The sequence below is a fragment of the Myotis myotis genome, unplaced genomic scaffold (assembly GCF_014108235.1).
Source record: "Myotis myotis isolate mMyoMyo1 unplaced genomic scaffold, mMyoMyo1.p scaffold_m19_p_5, whole genome shotgun sequence".
NCBI classification, from domain to species: Eukaryota; Metazoa; Chordata; class Mammalia; order Chiroptera; family Vespertilionidae; genus Myotis; species Myotis myotis.
Window position 1 is genome coordinate 102,661,288 of NW_023416357.1, and position 21,610 is coordinate 102,682,897.

The following is a 21,610-nucleotide window of genomic DNA, read 5'->3' on the forward strand; positions in this document are numbered from 1 at the left end:
AATTATAGGGGTGCCAGAAGATGAGAGAGAGCAAGATATTGAAAACCTATTTGAAGAAATAATGACAGAAAACTTCCCCCACCTGGTGAAAGAAATGGACTTACAGGTCCAAGAAGCGCGGAGAACCCCAAACAAAAGGAATCCAAAGAGGACCACACCAAGACATATCATAATTAAAATGCCAAGAGCAAAAGATAAAGAGAGAATCTTAAAAACAGCAAGAGAAAGAAACTCAGTTACCTACAAGGGAATACTCATACGACTGTCAGCTGATTTCTCAACAGAAACTTTGCAGGCCAGAAGGGAGTGGCAAGAAATATTCAAAGTGATGAATACCAAGAACCTACAACCAAGATTACTTTATCCAGCAAAGCTATCATTCAGAATTGAAGGTCAGATAAAGAGCTTCACAGATAAGGAAAAGCTAAAGGAGTTCATCACCACCAAACCAGGATTATATGAAATGCTGAAAGGTATCCTTTAAGAAGAGGAAGAGGAAGAAAAAGGTAAAGATACAAATTATGAACAACAAATATGCATCTATCAACAAGTGAATCTAAGAATCAAGTGAATAAATAATCTGATGAACAGAATGAATTGGTGATTATAATAGAATCAGGGACATAGAAAGGGAATGGACTGACCATTCTTGGGGGGGAAAGGGGTGTGGGAGATGCGGGAAGAGACTGGACAAAAATCGTGCACCTATGGATGAGGACAGTGGGTGGGGAGTGAGGGCGGAGGGTGGGGCGGGAACTGGGAGGAGGGGAGTTATGGGGGGGAAAAAGAGGAACAAATGTAATAATCTGAACAATAAAGATTTAATTAAAAAAAAAAAAAGAAACACATTCCACCACTTCCATGTTTTGTAGGTGTGTGCTCCACTGTGAGCATGTGTGTGTGGCGCTTGGTTTACTCAATCCATCGCCTACTCTTCTTTAAATTGTCCATTATTATAGTTACTACTGGTGCATCTGCCCAATGGCTTCCTACCATCGAAGGCTGTGGGTGCACACTGCTGATGACTCTTCAGATGGGTATCCCAACTCCCACACCCCGCAAGGTGGGGGTCCCCTTTCCCAGTCAGAGCTCTCTCCATGTAGCTTAAACATCGCTGCCAATCTGACAGGTGGGAAAATGGCCTAGCATAGTTGTCTTAAGTTTCAGTTCCTTGATTACTAGTAATATTGAACATTTTTTTCATAAAATTATTGGTCACATACAATAAGTTCTCACATAACATCGTTAATAGGTTCTGCGACTTTAAGTGAAATAACATAGAATGAAGCCATTTACCATAGGCTAATTGATATAAATAAGAGTTAAGCCAGTTGGAGAAAGATACATATCACATGATGTCACTCATTTGTGGAATATAATCAACAACATAAACTGATGAACAAAAATAGATCCAGAGACAGAGAAGCATTGAACATACCGTCAAACTTCAGAGGGAAGGCAGGGGAGGGAGGGAGAGGGGAGGTAAGAGATCAACCAAAGGACTTGTATGCATGCATATAAGCATAACCAATGAACGGACACTAGGGGAGTGAGGACATGTGCTGAGGGATGGGGGTGGCCTGGGAGAGGTCAATGGGGGGAAAAGGAGACATATGTAATACTTTAAATAATAAAGAATCTAAAAAAAGAGTTAAGTCCTAAGGCATTTCATCAATGTTATAAGAAAATAACTTTGAAAAAAAAGGACATTATTTGAGGACCAGATGTATACTTCCTTTGTGGAAAGCTCATTAGGCTATTTTTCCAATTTCCTACCATATGTTCATATTTTCCTTAATGACTTATAAGGACCTTTATTATATTTATTCACAAATTTGTTGGTCTTATATGCTGCAAATACTTCTGTACCATTTACTTATTTAACAAGTCATCCTTTCCTCATTGCTTTGAAATGCCACATTTATTATAAGCTAAATTCTAATATATATTTCAGTCTATTTCTGAGTTATAGCATCTGCTAACAACTGATATATATTCACCCTCTTAAATCTCCTTTTCAACATTTTCTTGGTTTATTCTTCTAGATTAACTTGAGAATCATCCTAAATCACTTACATATTAATTTATTTTTATTTTTTTTATTAATTTATTTTTAATATATTTTATTGATTTTTTTACAGAGAGAGGAAGGGAGAGGGATAGAGAGTTAGAAACATCAATGAGAGAGAAACATCGATCAGCTGCCACCTGCACACCCCCTACTGGGGATGTGCCCACAAACAAAGTACATGCCCTTGACTGGAATCAACCTGGGACCTTTCAGTCCGCAGGCCGACGCTCTATCCACTGAGCCAAACCGGTTAGGGCTACTTTTTTTTTTTTTTTCCAATAAGGATTTTGCATGTTTAGAAAGCACCAGTTCTCTGGTCCTCAGGAAGGGGTCCCTGCTTTTGACAAGAAATGCTTAGAGCTAGACAGGGGATGAGGTGAAAACTCACCTTGAGCCAGTGAAGAGCTGTTTGACGGGGCAGCTGGGGCTGGCAGAAGGAAAATTCTTTCTTTAAACTGATCACTATCCTACCTCTGAGCTATATCACTGAGGTTTTTATATGAAGAAAAGGTTTCTTTGGTGCTAGTGCCATTTCACTAGAATTTTCCCCATCTATATTTCATCATATTACCTGTGATTAGTATTTGGGAGTCAGCTAAAAAGATTTTCAAACTAAAGACAATGTAAGAAAACCCACCCCCAGATTCTTAAGGTCAGACAGACTTTTCCTAAATCTACCCTGATAGGTGATCATTCAAATCCAACATAGCCCTAACCGGTTTGGCTCAATGGATAGAGCGTCAGCCTGTGGACTAGGGGGTCCCAGGTTCGATTCCGGTCAAGGGCATGTACCTTGACTGTGGGCACATCCCCAGTAGGAGGTGTGCAGGAGGCGGCTGATCGATGTTTCTGGCTGTCTATCCCTCTCCCTTCCTCTCTGTGGAAAATCAATAAAATATATTTTTTAAAAAAATCCAACATAGGGACATTGCCAAAAAGCCTTGAATACCATAAAACAACCCACATGCCTATACAGTCTTCATGAAGTTGGCCCCAAACCAGGTCACATGCAGAAATCCTCTATGACAGTGGTTCTCAACCTTCCTAATGCTGCGACCCTTTAATACAGTTCCTCATGTTGTGGTGACCCCCAACCATAAAATTATTTTCGTTGCTACTTCATAACTGTAATTTTGCTACTGTTATGAATCGTAATGTAAATAACTGATATGCAGGATGTATTTTCATTGTTACAAGTTGAACATAATTAAAGCATAGTGATTAATCACAAAAACAGTATGTAATAATATATGTGTTTTCCGATGGTCTTAGGCGACCCCTGTGAAAGGGTCGTTCGACCCCCAAAGGGGTCGCGACCCACAGGTTGAGAACCGCTGCTCTATGATATTTTAAGGCCTTTCAGCATCAGGAAATATAAAGACATTGACCTAGAGAGGAAACATCTATGTAAACTGTGTATCTGACAGCCTCAAGGCCAAAGGCCAAAGAAACATTAGGGATGGAACCCACTGTGGATGGGTTGATGCACAGAACATTTGTGATTCTTTGGCCAAGTAGAATCCTGAAGCCGAAGAGACAGGCCCACAGGGTGGGAAATGCTCAGTCCTTGGTAACTGACATCCTTTCCATCCTTTAGGCCAGCGGTTCTCAACCTGTGGGTCGCGACCCCTTTAGCGGTCAAACGACCCTTTCACAGGGGTCACCTAAGACCATCCTGCATATCAGATATTTACATTATGATTCATAACAGTAGCAACATTACAGTTATGAAGTAGCAACGAAAATAATTTTATGGTTGGGTCACAACACGAGGAATTGTATTTAAAGGGCCAGAAGGTTGAGAATCACTGCTTTAGGCACTACCAGATAACAGGGGGTGTGAGTGCTCACTGGAAACAACTCCCCAGGTGAACAAAAAGTCCCAAGAAACCCACAAGGGACTACCAGCAGACTCAAGAGGACCCCAGCCTGGGCAAGCCTTTCCCGCCCTGCCTGCTCCCAGGGTGCCAAGTGGTGTGAGAACCACTGCTGTCCATTGGGCCGGTCCTTTGGTCCCAGAGGTCAGCAATGTACCAGACAGGGCCGATGAGGAGGGACCCTCAGGGGCTCCGAGTTTTAAGAATATGTTACAAACACAATATGGTGCTCTACAGCTTAAAAGAAAGCCTCCTCTTTCTTGCCTTCTTGAAAAGATTATTTCATTAAGGTAGTTTTAGTTAACAAAATTGCAAGCTAGTCACTTCACTGTAATGGAATATGCAATGCAATCTGCACCAAATAGTATAAGGAATAACTAACGGAAAGGAACAGTGCCTGGCCAAGACTAAACAAATACTTAATCTTCGCTTTTTATGAGAAAACTAGAGACCTGGTGAATGAATTCGGGGATAGATTTTGCATGAACTGAAAATTATCTTGACAAGAATAGTTGATGGAGCTGGGAATAAAGCAGGAGCTTTGTGTTGGTAGTTAAATAAATAAATGAGGAAAAGAAGTTGCAAATTGAAGTTCTCTTTCAAAACAAGGAAGAGTAGCTGTGCAGGTGGGGAGAGATGTCAGCAGGGAACTTTAAAAAACTTGGTTAAAGTCAGAAAAAAGTGAATAGATTTTTCAAAGAACAAAATACTCTTATTTACAGATCATTTACTTTAGACTAAAAAGAATCAAGAATTCTCAGCAGTGGGGGACAGGGTAGAGTGGAGACTAAAAGTCAACAAAGAAAGTCTTCTGTAAGAAAACTAAAAAGCTTTCAAGGAGAATCTGACTACAACAAAATATGAATGGAGCTGAGAAGAATAAAAACGTAACTCTCAGCATTTGGGTTGAGTGGGTCTACATGGTGCCTACTGGATTATAAAATGAGACGTAGTACATCAGTACTCCAGAGGCATGAATAGAGCAAAGTGACCACTGTTTACACGTCTTAATTACGCATACTATGGATTTGGAATATCATCTGTCTAACCAAGTCTAATTAGAATCTCATGTAGCACATGAAACCCCATGGATGCTTAAGGCAACTCTTATAGCTATCCTTTCCGTATCCAAAGAAAGCAATGACAGTAATTATACAATTGGAAACCCACCAGCATGGCTTATCCTTAACATCCTATATAATAAAAGGGTAATATGCAAACTGACCCTAATACAGAACAACTGGAATGACCAGTCGCTATGACGTGCAATGACCACCAGGGGGCAGATGCTCAATGCAGGAGCTGCCCCCTGGTGGTCAGTGCACTTCCACAGGGGGAGTTCCGCTCAGCCATAAGCCGGGCTGAAGGCTGCTAGCGCAGCGGGTGGTGGAAGCCTCTCCCACCTCCTCGGCAGCGCTAAGGATGTCCGACTGCAGCGCTAAGGATGTCCCACTCTGGGGAGTGGGCCTAAGCTGTTAGTTGGACATCCCCCGAGGGCTCCCAGGCTGCCAGAGGGATGTCTGACTACCAGCTCATTCCCTGGGGAGCAGGCCTAAGCTGGCAGGTGGACAGCCCCCTGAGGGGTCCCGGACTGGGAGAGGGCGCAGGCTGGGCTGAGGGACTCCTGAGTGCATGAATTTTCGTGCACTGGGTCTCTAGTCTAGATATGAAACACCCAATTCCCACTTCTAAAGACAAATACTCACAGGAATCTCTTTTTAGATTTGTTTCCAAGGTATATTTCCCCCTCTCTCCAATTAACAAAGTGTTCTGTTTTAAAATTAAATTCAACTTTGGTTTTCAGAATTTGCTTTTTGGTGAATTTCACCAAAATAATCTGAAATAACCTGAGTGTGGGCTCTTCCAAAATCTAGGAATCAAAGGAAGCTTTTCTCCACATGCCATGGAATGAGACCATTCTTCCCATTTTAAACATAAAAACAAAGTTAAGAAGCTGACTTTTCATGTCAAATATCAAATTAAGACAACAGAAGCCGGTATTCCCAATGCCCAGAATACAAGAGATGACTAGGTAAGCAGAATGTCATCACTGGAGTTTTGATAACTTTCATAACTCAAGATTATTTTAATAGCAAAGTAAATTAACATATTAAATTTAATTCTTCCCTCTTAGATGTCCTTTAAGCTGGGTCACACATAGGAAATAACTCAACTCTGGCTGCTTAGAAATGAACCTAACAAGAATCAAAGATCTTGTTCTTTCGCATTATTGATTATTTAATTCCTTCCTGGGATGAGGGCATAGAGTGAATTTCCAGAAGAAAAATGCTTGTTTTGGTCTTTTATGTTAGGGCAGGCAAAGTGGCAAACACTGGGGATGCTGGGTGCAGGCTTCTGTGCTTGGAGGAGATGCCCTTCTCCTGATGGCTGATTCCTGGTACTCACAGGGACTTCCTGACATGATCAAATATTTACTGAGGGCTCACAGGGGGCACTGAACTCCTAAGATCTCAAACCACGGATGTTCTTTTATAGCTTCCTTTCTCCATTTCTCACAACTGTGTCACCACTTAGACCTAGAATGAGGTGAGTAGAGTAGGACACGAGCGTGGGGGGCCTGGAACTACAAGAGCTGCCCCCGACCTGCTGAGTGACACCAGGGAGAGGGCAATAAGGGCATTTCTCTATCCAAGTATTAGACACGTTGAGAGACCAGGCTGCTGCGCAGAAATCCAAGAACCAGGTTGACTTCATAAAAAAAGCAAAGGTTTCTCACGTTTATGTTAAAGGGGCTGCTGGGTCAGCATCTGCCTACAAATGATCCCTACAAATGGCACTGGTTTAATTCACATTAATTTTCAAGAATTGGTAAAACAGCTCTGGTGAGTGTGGCTAGGTGGTTAGAGCATTGCCTCGTGCACCAAAGAGTCTCTGGTTCGATTCCCAGTCAAGGGCACGTACCTGGGTTGCGGGTTCAATCCAACCAGGTCAGGGTGCGTGTAGGAGGCAACTAATCGATGTGTCTCTCTCACATCAATGTTTCTCTTTCCTCCCTTCCACTTTCTCTAAAAATGAATGGAAAAAATATCCTTGGGTGAGGATTAACAAAACAAAACAAACAAACAAAAAACAACAACAAAAAACCCAACTGGTAAGACAGGAAAAATACATATGAGTGTATATTTATTTATGTTATGTATTAAATACTAACATATGCTTTACATAGTAAATATATATATCGATCGATCATGTTTGGTACCTGGGGAAATAAGAAAAAAGAAGATAAAACTAAAACTCTAAATGTCCCATCCTGGAAAAAAATTCCCTGGGAGAAATTATTCTCAAGTAAACATTCGCCAAAGCAATCTTAGTAGTTTACGCTGGCTTCTTAACCTCCTAATACAGCGTCTACCTTGCTCTTGCGCACTTCAGCAGGAGACATGCTAAGGACGCTCATAGCTCCCCATCCTGTAGACAAAGGCTCCTGTCCAGACCTGAACACTGTAAACTTGAGACAGGCCAACAGCCACAAGCACAAGCACCTGGGGGCTTTTGCCTGGTCTGGGTATTTGCTTCCTGGAAGAGAGAAGGGGTAAGAAGGCCGGTGTGGGTAAGGAAGCCAAAGGAACAGGAATCCGAGCTGAGCAGAGTAGAAGGAATGGCACTCAGCGAGCACGGAAAACATGAGATAATCAGAATCTAAACTTCCTAACCCCGTCTCCCCTGTCCCACTGAACTTGGCATTTCCCAAATCTCTTGCCCAAAAGGGATGGTCTACAACAGTCACTGATGGAAGACTATGTGGACCCTCCATGTCAGCAAATATTTCATTTCCTTGGGATGAGACCTGTCTTCCTTGGCAATGGGGATGCTTTCTTAGGGCGCGCTGGACCCGCGCAGGCCACCAACTGAGAAGTGCTGAAGGCATGGAACTGACAAAGGCAGGTTAGGGAGCAGTGATGCTGCTACTCCCTGACAGGAGAATGGATCTGCACCCACACAACGGGACTCCCCTCAGCACGAAAGGAATGAATAAGAGGGGAACACTAGCAACTATCTGGATGAATCTCAAAATCATTCTTCTGATTGCAAGAAGCCAGGCTCCCCCCCCCAAAAAAAAAAAGTATACACTCCACGATTCCATTCACATAAAAGTCTAAAAATGCAAATTAATCTACAGTGACAGGAAGCAGATTGATGTGACCAGGGGCCAGGAGAAGCAGGGAGAGAGATTCCTGACGGGCATGAGGAAGCTTTGGGGATGATGATGATCATTATCTTTTTTTTTTGTTTCAATCCTCACCCAAGGATATTTTTTTCCATAGATTTATAGAGAGTGAAAGGGAGGGAGGAGGGGGAGAGAGAAATATCAACGTGAAAGAGACACATTGACTGGTTGCCTCTTGAATGCACCCCTACCGGGGCTTGGGAACCTGCAACCCAGGTACGTGACCTTGACTGGTAATCGAACCCGCAACCCTTTGGGTCATAGGTCGACAATCTAACCACTGAGCGAAACTGGCCAGGGCATGATCATTATCTTGATTGTGTGGATGGTTTTCTGGGTGTTGATGTGTCAAAACATATCAAATTGCACACTTTAAATATGTAGTTTAGTGCACCCTCCTCAATAAAGCTGTTAGAAAGGAAATAAGGAAACAAAGAAAAGAGAAAGTTTTAATTCTATGTCATAAGCACCAATTTCTAGGTGCTGGGATTTCCCTCCAGACCTCTTCTCAGCCTTCGGAGAATTTCATCAACTCTGTTGTTTCCTAAATAGCTGGTATTCTTTTTTTTTAATTTTTATAAATATAGTTTAGAGAGGAAGGAAGAGGGAGAGAGAAAGAGACGTCAGTGATGAGAGGGAATAACTGATCGGCTGCCTCCTGCACACCCCACACTGGGGATCGAGCCGGCAACCTGGGCATGTGCCCTGGCCAGGAATCGAATCGTGACCTCCTGGTTTATAGATTGACGCTCCACCACTGAGCCATGCTGGCCAGGCAGCATTCTTTTTTTGTTTTGTTTTGTTCATCTCACATATTTTCTTCTGTCTGGTCTCCTGTATCAAAACCCACTGCTTTGGGATCTCCCCTCTTTCTGGGACATATTCACTGGAACAACAAAACCACCACCTTCTTTCTAAGCATCTTCCTTTCTCGCCTGAAGCTGAGGAACAGAGATGTCTGCTGCCTGCCCTTCCAGAAAAGTGACCAAGCCAGGCTGTGCTCAGCTGTGGTGCCCAGTATGACAGTCGCAACCACAAGCGGCTATTTACACTGATATTAAAGTGAAGTAAAAATAAAAATTCTCTTCCTCAGTTACATTTGAGTGTCAATGGCTCTGTATGGCCATGGGCTACGGAATTGGACAACACAAACCTGGAAATTTCTATCATCACAGGAATTTGTGTTGGACTGATGGTGGTTGCTTCACACTCAAAGAGCAGAGTCCTTGACCTTCAGGAACTAAACAGACAGCCGAGTGTAGTGTGCACAGAGGCAGGGGAAAGCTGCTTCCCCCTCATGGGCACTCACAGATGACTAGCATCTCTTTGGGGTGGGGGGATGGTCATGGAGAAAAGAATCAGAAGGGCACTGCCCTCTTGGTGAAGCAGGAAGCAGGTGTAGGGACGCTGGGGAGCGAGGCACAATGCGGGGTCTGCTCCCCGGGTTGGGGCAGGCCCCGCACTGTAGAAGGTCTGGAGTGGGCCAACTGGAGTGATTGGGGACCATTCACTCTCGACAAGCACTTAAGTCATTTAAGCAGCCAGCATCTGAATGTGCTCCATGCAGTCTCTGTGCCAGATGTGCACAGGGACCAGCCACCAGAAGGTTCCCGCCATGGCAGGAAGGGGCCCAGCAGCAGGGCTGCAGGCCAGAGGCCTCCATACGAAGAGCAGGCACCTTCCCCACATGTTCACCCTGGCTGGAAAGCGCCTCTCTCTGCTCTCATGTGCCTATCCCTCCCCCCACCCCCGCTTTTGGGGGGAGGCTTTGATATACTCCTGGTGACTCTGGTACATCGACAATGGGCCAACATTTGGAGGCAATTAGGAAAGGCAGCTTGGGCCACCACATCTTAATGGTTTCATCTAAAACAAACACACAATTTTTAAATCTTGCTCTTAATATTACAACATGGCAGAAGAAGAAATCACATACCCCGTCCAAGCAGTGGTGAATTCACTATTTGTAATGTTAGAAACAGGAAGAAAAACTTCTGATTCAATGTATTAATTCACTTATGAAAAAAGGCAAAATGATCATTTCTATAGAGTAGTATTTCTATAGAGCTCCCCCTACCCCCTCCAGCGTAATCCTATCCACATGCTCTTGTATGAAATGGATTACTATATATAACTAGGAATCAGTTCTGGGTCAGACCTTCCTCCAGCTGGATGCCTTTCTTATACAGCACCAAATGCCGCAGTCTCCGCAACAACGTCCACTTGGGTTGCTTGTGATGAGTTGGGGGGTGTTGCTAGTAGTTTCTTCAGGGCAAAGAAGATTTTAAGGCAAATGATGGCTACTAAACTCACACCTGTCTCTTAAACATTATTTTTTCCTCTCATAAGCTAAGTGCCTGATTATTGCAAGAAAAGAAGAAGAAAGAAAGGGCTCTTTGCTGCCGGGGACACAGAGCAGGTGGAGCCCTCTACTGCCTCCCGCCTCATGTTACTACCGAGGGCATCTATTCATTCTCCAGCTGCCCCTGTCAACTGCCCATTTCCAACCTTTTCTAAAAAGAATTTTGTGCATTTTAAAAACTTTCGGCATTTTTTAGGCCTCTGTAGAAATTGCAGACGCCAGCAATAAGTCCAATTAGCTCTGTAAGCTCGAGTGGGATTCCCTGGTGTCAATAACAAGGGCAAAACCTACACAAGGAGAGACGAAGATGTCCAGTGCTTACCAACCAAAGCTGCCCTGCCAGTCCATCAAGGTGCTGCTCCCTGACTCCGCTACATCTGCCTCACAGCAGATCCCAGAAAAACAAGAGCCAGTGATGGGACTTGGCACCTGAGCTGAAAGTGGCTTTCACCTGGCAACCTACTCACTTTACAGGGGCAGTCACTGCGGCCAGAGAGGGGAGGCCTGGTCACCGGGCCTGCGGCTCCCAAGGGCAGGGCGGGCGCTCAGGCCAGCGTCTGTGGACTCCAAGGCTCAGGCTCTCCCCCCGGACCCCACTCTCTCTCGCTCCTATCACTCCCATCGAATGAGCAGTCCCGGGGCCAAGGAGCCACCCTAGAATCAGAACATGCTTGCAATCTCTTGCTGTGGTTATTATGGGCAAGAATTAGAGGACAGGTTTATTCGCTCTGCTCCAGCCACTAAAAAAAAAAAAATCGGAAGATTCTGTCCACTATGAAGGCTGCAGGCGGCTCAGGTTACCCAGCTCTGACTAAGCCTTCTTGAGCAGAGTGGTCGGGACGCAGGAGCTCTGTGACCCGAACATGTCTGCAGCCTGTGACGTGCCAGCTCTTGAGTTACCGGACACACATCTGTGATCTCAGTTCCTGCCGAGAAAAAGCCCAATCCACAACGCACAGCGGTTCTTCCCACAATACTAAAAACATGTCTGCTGGGTTTCATAAACGACCTAGAATGCTAAAAGGGTTACAGGATGTAGCCCTTTCATTTAGTAACTTTACTTGCTGTCTTTCCAAGGGTGGACATCTCATCACAGCCTCGATGCTGGCTGGCCAAGCACTTGCTTCGTGGCTCTCTGCTCAGGAAGCGCTGTCTAAAAGCTGGGGCCATGGTGGGCTTGGGCTTCAAAGGCATCCTCCTCCAAACCACATGCGCACCCCCCACAGCTCTAGTCCAAGGGAGTGGAGTTGGGGGACCAGAAACATACTCACTTGAACTGCACAGAGCAGAGACTTCATCCATGCACAACTAATTGTTAAGCTGAAAGGATATGATGCTTGGCCTTACTGTTGTCTAACTTGGTTTTCCCCTTTTAGCTCCTTCTCATCCACTATGTTGACCACTTAGGTCCTGAAGCAAGAAAACAAACCTATCTGAAACCTCAGTTAGGCATCAACTGGCTGCCAAGAGTGGTCAGAGAAGGGGAGGGCACTGCCCAGCACTAGAGAGGCAGCCATAGCCGATGGGTGGGCAAAGGGAGCCCCAGTGCTCCAGTTTTCAGGGGTACAGCTCTGTAACCTCTCACAGCAGCGTGACAAGAAAGGAAGAGCCCAAGCCGGGAGTCAAGATTCTGGGTGCTTGGTCTGGCTCTTCCAGGGCCCAGTCCCCCAACTTCACAGAGCCAGGTCCTTCCCCTGTAAAAGCCTAGGGCCACTCCGAACGCTAAAATCTTATACGCTCTTGCATCCCCTTGAGAGTTCTAAATCAATTCTGGTGGAGCTTGGCACCCCAATCAATACATAACAGTTTCTTGACAGACGCATAAAACCAAAGCAAAATAAATCACTCTAAATAGGAATAATACAAGGCATTGTTACTTTTTATAAACATGCTTTAAACCAAACTAAGGCATAAATCACTCTGTTTCAATAAAAAGACAAAATAGTGAAATAATCTATTTCAATACTGTACTAAAGTCAACAATGCGTTCGGCGAAATCAATTGAAAAGGAGTTTAACTCATGTAATAAGAAGTTTCCTATTCACAATCAAAGAGCATCACCTAATGCCTAGAATAATAGAATGTCAAGTCTCAGAGACCATCTAGGGTTAACTGACTCATTCGACTGATGAGAATCAAAATGCAGACCAGGCAGGCAGTGTGGACAAGGTCACAAGGGCAAAGCAGGCATGGGAACCCACATCCCCCATCTGCTTGGGTCTGCCCCACGGTCAGTGCTAAATATCTGATGGCGAATGAAGTTAAGTGGTGTCCCTACCAGGCACAGTTCTTCTAACTGGTTCACAAACAAGTGAATCCAGGTTATGGAGATGTCCTAGAACACAAGCATTTCAAAAGTCTACTTTTAGCTCCTTAGAAGCCAGACTGGAATTTCTCAGCCTTTTCCAGCTAAGCCAACAATCTTCCCAAATGAGGAAATCATGGGGCAAGAACCGCCTCTGGAAACCTGGAGTCTTTCCCACCTGGAACCAGAGCAGCAGCCTATCTGCAGCTTTAGTTATGTGTTTACATCAGTTCTCAAACTGACCCATGTCACAGACCTTCAAAACACTGGATTAGGGACAAGGAAGAGGTGTGCTGACAACGGACGCCTTCAGCTACAGAATCTTAAAAGTCTCAGAAATCCCTTTTCTGGGAGGGTTTAGAATTGCAGCAATAAGATGTGGGTCTAGGAAAGCGGTTTGCGAAATACACAAAAGCAAAAAGAATTGGGGGTTAGTAACGAGTGGGGGATGCGGAGGAGAGACCGAGGCCTGGCCCGAGGCTAGGGGATGCTTAGGCTGCAAGTTCCCCCTGTGACACCAGCTGGCTGCGGGCTCCGGGATGGAGCAGCAGGCGAGGAGAAAGGGGAAGCCACGGCTCAGCCCCAGGGCCGGGCTAGGGGTCCCAGGACTTTGGGGGCCGCGCCGGGAGGGGCGGGAGGGCGGGGCAGGGTACCCGGGCCGGGCGGTGTCCCGGGCGGGGCCGGGGGCGGGGCGGGGCGGGGCGGGGCGGGCGGGGAGGACGCGGTCCGCGCGGGTCCCGCGCGGCGGCCCACGCACCTCCTCGGCCTGCTTGCGCAGCGCCTTCTCGCGCTCGTACTGGGTGAGCAGCTGCTCGTTGTCCTCGCGCAGCAGCTCCAGCTCCACCTCGTGCTCCTGGTTCTCGCTGAGCACCGAGTCCAGGTTCTCCAACACGTTGACCACGAGCGGCATGAGCTCCTTGACAACCTCCTCGTCGTAGCAGTGGATGAGGCGCTCGAACTCGCGGTAGATGGAGCCCGCCAGGCCCGACACCCGCTCCGACATCACGGAGCCGGAGCAGTAGTCGTCCTGGTACACCACTACGCCGCCCTCGTCCATCTGGATCTCCATCATCGCGGCCACCGCCGCCGCCAGCGCGGCCCGCTGTCCGCCGGCGCGCCTGCCCTCCAGCCCCGCTGCCCGTGGTCCGTAGACCGCGGCCCGTCGCCTCCGTCGCAGCCGCTATCGATGTGGCCTCAGGGCTCGGCCGCCACCGCCGCCGCTGCTGGTGCTGATGCTGCGACCGTCACTCAGGGGCCGGAAGTCCGGCCGCCCGGAAGTCCCGCCCGCGGGGCAGAGGGGGAGGTGCCCGCCGGTCCCGCCGCGCCGCCGCGCCGCTAGGGGTCGCAGGGGCCGTCACGCAGGAGGAAGCTGCTCTCTGGGCCTGAAGCTCCGCGGAGCCGGGCAAAGAGGGCCCGTGTCTCGTCTCTTCGGTTCCTCCCGCTCGTCACACTTACCGTGTTCCCGTCAGCTCCCAGAGTCCGGCTCGGACACTTAAGTGGCTTAGCTTATGTCCCAAGAGCATAGGCAGACAGTTGTGTACAGTTTCAAACTTAAACGAGCATCCGCACGCCCACCCTCCCTTCCGAGGTGACCACGGTGCTGACCTGGTGCACCGATTTGCCCTCCTAGGTTTTGTTTTTGTTTTTGTTTGTTTTAATATATTTTATTGATTTTTTACAGAGAGGAAGGGAGAGGGATAGAGAGCCAGAAACATCGATCAGCTGCCTCCTGCACACCCCCACTGGGGATGTGCCCGCAACCAAGGTACATGCCCTTGACCGGGATCGAACCCGGGACCCTTGAGTCCGCAGGCCGATGCTCTATCCACTGAGCCAAACCGGTTCTGGCTGCCCTCCTAGTTTTACCAGCTTCAGCGCACACTCCTACACAGCAAGCATTCAGGGCTTCTCCTCCAACAGTGCCCGTCACCCACTGTCCCTGCGGGGATTCCAGCTCAGTGCAAGTGGCCCATCTCATCCCCAAATCCAGTTAGTAAGCTCTTGCATTTAGTCTACTTCCATGTCCTGCATTTTGTGTACCTTCTTCAGATCTCCCAGTTTCACTTCAGCTACGTGTAATCTATGTAGCCCATCCATTGAGTTTTAAATTTCAATGGTTATATTTTAAATCTCTATTTATCCTATGCGATTTTCGTGTATTCTACCAATTTGGATAGGCTCTTATTTCATCCACGTTTAGCTACTTATTTTACATCTCTTTAGTTTGTGTGTGTGTGTGTGTGTGTGTGTGTTTAAATCTCATAATTACAATCTGCAGCCTTTGCAGGTCTGACTCTGCGGTCTGTTTTGGTTGAGTCTTGCTCAGGCTCTCCCTTCCCTTGAGCTAGTTAGCATTCCTTGGAACTGCATCTATGGAAATACTTTTAGGCCCCAATTTAAAATGAGTTGCTCCAGAGGATTTATTGTCCTTCACAGGCGTGAGGACACCGTGAACCCAAGACTTACACTTCCTGCTTCAGGGCCACACAGATAGTGTGAATTCTGACGGAAGCCAGAGCTTAACGCTGACAGAAGTGCTCTCACTCCTGCCTTTGACCTAATGAAATGCTTCAAGATCCATTCATCCTAAGTGATGACAGGAACCTCTCATCCTAACCTGACTGCACCAAATCAGTGAACTTACCTGTAGGTAGGGTCCCAAACACAATCGCACACATTGTCTCTTTGCAGCCTAATTTGCTGTATGGATGCCCACCCACCCACGAAAAGATAAACTGAGGTTTCAGTTTTAGATTCAGATCGCCTGGGCTTTTGCTTTAATCGTTTCCAAACTTGTAAAGCTGAGCCTAAAAATATTACCAACCTACTAGAAATCTCATAAAGTAAGCTATTCCGTGAAATGGATTTAACACCAGCTCTAGCAAATAGGAAGAATACAATAAATGTTATGTAGAATTGTTAGGTTTTTTAACATATATTTTTATTTCAGAGAGGAGGGAAGAGGGAGAGATAGAAACATCAATGATGATAATCATTGATTGGCTGCCTCCTGTACACTCCCCACTGGGGGTCGACCCCGCAACCCGGGCATGTGCCCTTGACCGGAATCGAACCCATAACCCTTTAGTCCGCAGGTCAACACTCTATCCATTAAGCCAAACTGGCTAGGGCTGTTTTTTGTGGGGGGGTTTTTAAATAGAGAGTGGGAAGGGGAGAGACACACAGAGAGAAACACTGATGTGAGAGAGACTCGTGGATTGGTTCCCTCCCACATGTACCTTAACTGCACCAGCCCTGACCAGACCAGAGCCTGCAACCGAGGTACCTGCCCTTGACCAGAATCAAACCCAGAGCCCTCAGTCTGTGGGCCGACACCCTCAACTACTGAGCCAAACCGACTATGGCTAGTTTTATATTGTCAAAATAAGTCAGGACAAAGAGATGAAATGTGTTTTTTTTCCCTTGGTGAGCAAGTTACAGAGAAAGCTTGTGAGTGGTTTGGGGAATGTTTAGGACTTCTGCCTTAGGCCTTTTCCAGAAATTTGACCCTTTTGACTTCCTGAAGTAGTAAATACAGTAGGACAGCCCGACTATCAAGAGAGGTCAATTGACTTGGCCATCAACTTTGTTTTTATTACTAATACTAGAGGCCCGGTGCATCGCGGGGTCCCTTGGCCTGGCCTGCAGGGATCAGGCTGAAACCGGCTCTCTGACATCCCCGAAGGGGTCCCGGATTGCGAGAGGGTGGTTCTCAGGTGATGCACCCCGGAATCCGGCTCCCTCCTCTCTGGTTCCAGGTGCGTTGCCCGAGAACCACAGCTGCCAAGTCACCACAGCTCAGCAGCTCCTGCGTTGAGCGTCTGCCCCAATGGTCAGTGCATATCATAGCTACCGATTGGACAGTCGAAGGGTCGTTTAGGCTTTTATATACACTGAGTGGCCAGATTATCACAACCACCCCATCAGTACTTCGTTGGGCCACCTTTTGCCTTCAATACTGTGGCGATTCTTCTTGGCATTGACTCCACGAGATGTTGAAAGGTGATGCGAGGAATCTGACACCATGTCTGATGAATAGCACTGTCCAGCTCTGTGAGATTTGATGGTTGTGGAACCAGCTGCCTCATGGCTCTTTTAACTTCGTCCCACAAATGCTCAATTGGATTGAGATCTGGTGATTGTGGGGGCCACCTAAGCAAGGTAAAGTCTCCCCCATGTTCCTGAAACCACTCCTGCACAATACGAGCACCGTGGCATGGCGCATTGTCTTGTTGGAAGAAGCCATCTCCACTGGGATACGCCATCAACCTGATAGGATGAACTTGATCAGCAACGATACTTAGGTATGTTGTGCTATTCAGACGTTGTTCCACACGAATTAAAAGGCCCAAATCATGCCCCAAACCATAACACTGCCCCCACCAGCTTTAAGGGTTGTACTCATGCATGTGGGGTGCATGCTTTCATGCTCTTTCCGCCAAATTCTCACTCTGCCATCTGCATGATGCAACTGGAAACGTGATTCATCGGATCACATGACTTTTTCAATGCTCGACTGTCCAATCCTTGTGTTCCTGTGCAAATTGGAGACATTTTATCTTGGTAACTGCAGACAGCAAAGGTGTTCAAACAGGCCTTTGGCTTCCATATCCCGTACGATGCAGTGCACGTCTAATTTGCCTACAAACGTCAGGTGGTCATAATAATCTGGCCACTCAGTGTATATAGATAATTAGATTTGTTACTTGACATTGGTTAAAACAAAATCAAGTTTTAATATGATGATATAACTTTTTTAAAAATATTTTTTTTATTGATTTGGGAGAGGGGGAGAGAGAGAGAAACATCAATAATGAGAGAGAACCATAGATTGGCTGCCTCCTGCATGCCCCCCAATGGGGATCAAGCCCATAACCCAGGCATGTGCCCTGACCGGGAATCGGAACTCTGACCTCCTGGTTCATAGGTTGATGCTCAATACGCTGGCCGGGCTGATAGAACTCTTGATGCTTACTGAAGAATGCAGCTGGAGCCCAGCCTGTGTGGCTCAGTCTGCAGGCTGATGCTTTATCCACTGAGCCAAACAAGACAGGGCAAGTTCTACTTTAATTTCTAAATATCCCAAATGCCTGCTGAAAATCAGTCAACCAAGCCCCTGTAATGTGCCTCTCATTTCTTCCCAAGTTGAATTTTAGATAGCTTTTTAGTCAAACATAAAACAGGAATACTAGTACTTCATTCATGATCTCTAAGAATTCTAAGGATTAAGAACATGAGTTGAGCCCTGACCACTGTGGCTCAATTGGTTTAGCATTGTCCCATGCACCAAAAGGTGGCCAGCTCGATTCCCGGTCAGGGCACATACCCAGGTTGCGAGTTTGATCCCTGGTCAGGGTGCATATGGGAGGCAACCAATTGATGTTTCTCTTTTCCTCTCCCTTCCTCTCTTCCTCAAATCAATAAAAACATTTTAAAAACCACCAAAACACGCCAAAGCCGGTTTGGCTCAGTGGATAGAGCGTCAGCCTGCGGACTGAAAGGTCCCAGGTTCGATTCCGGTCAAGGGCATGTACCTGGGTTGCGGGCACATCTCCCGGGGGAGATGTGCAGGAGGCAGCTGATCGATGTTTCTCTCTCATCGATGTTTCTAACTCTCTATCTCTTTCCCTTCCTCTCTGTAAAAAATCAATAAAATATATATTTAAAAAAAAAAAAAAAAAAAAAAAAAAAAAAAAAAAAAAACCACCAAAACACTTACACACATAATGAGTTCCGAAGAAATGAACTAGATAACAAAGGAGGTACATGTATTCTTGTAAGGTTTGAGTCACAAAGATAAAAGTGTATTTCTGGACAAGGCACAGGACTTGGAAGTGGCCACCCTCTGATTTTATTCACGCCCCCAACCATAACAGATGGAGCTACCTTGGGCATTTCAGACTTAGCCATTGTGTTGTGACACTCCCAAGACCTCAGTGCTCACCTGTGGCTGGAGTGCCTGCTACAAAGATAATGTATTGATTTTTTTTCTTTAAATATATTTTATTAATTTTTTAGAGAGGAAGGGAGAGAGATAGTCAGAAACATCGATGAGAGAGAAACATCGATCAGCTGCCTCCTGCACATCTCCCACTGGGGATGTGCCCGCAACCCAGGTACATGCCCTTGACCGGAATCGGACCTGGGACCCTTCAGTCCGCAAGCCGACGCTCTATCCACTGAGCCAAACTGGTTTCGGCTATTGATTTTTTTTTTTTAAACACATTTCGTACCGCTCAGTTTTCTCGTGTTTTGCGCGCCATCTGTTAAGGACCGCTCATGAGTGTTCTCGTTTTTCACGCCCATGGAAAAAGGAGCGAATCTAGATACTTATGTAAATTCTGTTTGGTCCCTCTTCATAGAGGAAAATGTTTTACGCAGTACCATACATTTAAAAAGTACTAGGAACTTTGTTTAATTGTTTTTGTAAATAAAAATGTTATAATTATTGAAAAACACCTACAGTGCATTATGATGATTTAAATAACGTGCAGTTTGCCCAAAAACGTGCGGTCCCTGGCGTATGTCTTAGAGATTTCTATGCGGTACACAATGTGTTAAAGTGCCCTGACAGTGGATTGAACCACAACCTTGGCATATCAGGACGATGCTCCCACCAACTGGGCTACCCAAACAGGTAATGTGATGTCGCCCAGTTTTTGGAATAGTCTCTGAACTCCCAAACACGTTCAGATGAACAAATGAAGATCATGTTAGGTAAGCCATGTCAGGTTGCTTTAGGTGCTCGTGCTGTTCTGGTAGTTGGCCTCGATCCAGTAGGCGTTAAGTGTGGAGCCTCCTGTAGGGGAACTCTGCAGGCAGGCAGTCTGAGTAGTTTCATTATCCTGAACCCACATCATACATACAAGGGTATTAAATTTGCTTGTAGGACATTTGATAATAGGTAATATGTAAGAAGGAAAGACGTTCAATCTGTGCCTTCTCTGCAGGGCTTGAATCTACAGGCAAACTCTACAGCTCAGCACCCCATCTATTCATGAGAAGGCTTGTACTGGACAGTTTTAAAGCCAATTCAGAGGCAAGTTCAAATACCTTCACTTTGTTAGGAAAACAAGCGGCAGAAAAAATGAATCTTTATAGAAACTGGGACTCTAGAACATTCCCGCTCATTCTACTCAAAGCTGAATCTTTGGCCCTAAGCCAGTTTGGCTCAGTGAATAGAGGGTCAGCCTGGGGACTGAAGGGACCTGGGTTCGATTCCAGTCAAGGGCTCATGCCTGAGCTGTAGGCTCGATCCCCAGTGTGGGGTGTGTAGGAGGCAGCCAATCAAATGATTCTCTCTCATCGTTGATGTTTCTATATCTCTCTCCCTTCCTCTTTGAAATCAATCAATAATAATAATGATACTACTAAAATATATATGTAAAACAAGAATTGGATACATAACAAAATAAGATTTTAAAAAAGGACAGCTGAATCTGGTTTTCAAATGAAAAAAATCTAAATCCGCCCTAGCCGGTTTGGCTCACTGGATAGAGCATCAGGCTGGGGACTGAAGGGTCCCAGGTTCGATTCCGGTCAAGGGCATATACCTTGGTTGGAGGCACATCCCCAGTAGGGGGTGTGCAGGAGGCAGCTGATCGATGTTTCTCTCTCATTGATGTTTCTAACTCTCTATCCCTCTCCCTTCCTCTCTGTAAAAAATCAATAAAATATATTTAAAAAAAGAAAAAAAATCTAAATCTAAACCTTAGAGATTAATTTGGGCATCCTCTGGCTAAATGGAAAAAAAAGGCAACCCATTCACTGATAAAACACTATAAGGGAAGGAGCAGCGGTCAGGCATGTTGGAGAATGGATGTTAAGGAAAGTATGTGCACCCCGCCCCCCCAGACACCAAACAGGCAAAGACCCTGCATACATGATTACGAAGTTTATTTCAACTGTTACACCCAATTCTGCCTTGTAAAAATAACAAAATGTTCCTATCAAAATTACATTGTGATGTGAGTACAGGTTTGTTTTTGATACAGCTCTAGAAAAAAGTTGGCACCAAATGCACATAAAAAGTTTTAAGGCTTAATAAAAATAGACTGGTAATTTTTCAATGCAGCTTAAGAGGTTGATAACAGGATGCTAAGAGTTCGTGGATCTCTGCCAGTGGATAGAACTAGAGTCCTTCCTCTCATTTGGCTGACAGTGAGGGTGGGGGTGACGCCGCAAGGGCCAGCAGCACAATGCCAGCAACCCAATTTGGAATTCACTAATTATTTTCTTGTGTATTAAAAGCAAAATGTAGTTACAAATGGCAGTTCATTTCTACCATTAGTACATTTCATTTATGTTAAACAAATTAGTGTGTTTGGGCTTAAAAGTTAACCACCATTTATGACATTTCTTAATGGGGGAAAAATACTCTGAATTCCAAACAATTTCTTAAAAATGACCATTTTAAACACGGAGACAGGAAGTACTTGATAAAGTCACATGAAATACCTATTTCTTGGCTCCAGAGTCAGCAGGATAACTGAAAGGAGGGAAACTCTTTGGTTGACAAAGCCACTTGCAGATCCCCTCAGTGTGCTGGGTGTAAGTGGGGTTTGGGAGGCAGCTCCTGTAGGCACTTAAGTGTCTCAGCCACTGTGGCTATCACTGAACACACGTGTTTCTTTTCTCAATTTTAAAGACGAAGACATTTTCAGCACCTGGCATTAGCTCTGCAGGCACCCATACCAACAGCAACCACCACACAAACCCTCTCTCTCCTCTGTTAACTACTGGTCCAGCATGAGTGATGTAGACTGTAACTCTTAGGAGGCTCAATGGGATAAACTTCTGCCTGACA

At 45.8% G+C, this 21,610-nt stretch overlaps 1 protein-coding gene across 13 annotated transcripts in view; it reads right to left on the minus strand.

Annotated features, from left to right (window-relative positions):
• The window catches only part of MAPK8IP3 (mitogen-activated protein kinase 8 interacting protein 3), a 51,737-nt gene extending 37,667 nt beyond the window's left edge, over positions 1–14,070 (minus strand). For 11 of the 13 annotated variants that reach the window (XM_036309430.1, XM_036309425.1, XM_036309421.1 and 8 more), the window contains exon 1: positions 13,562–14,069. In XM_036309430.1, coding sequence (XP_036165323.1) covers positions 13,562–13,876 — 315 coding nt within the window. In that variant the 5' untranslated portion in view covers positions 13,877–14,069. Of the gene's footprint in view, positions 1–13,561 lie in introns of all 13 variants that reach the window. The other 2 variants (XM_036309426.1, XM_036309422.1) reach the window with 1 other exon arrangement.
• Positions 14,071–21,610: the final 7,540 nt, after the last annotated feature.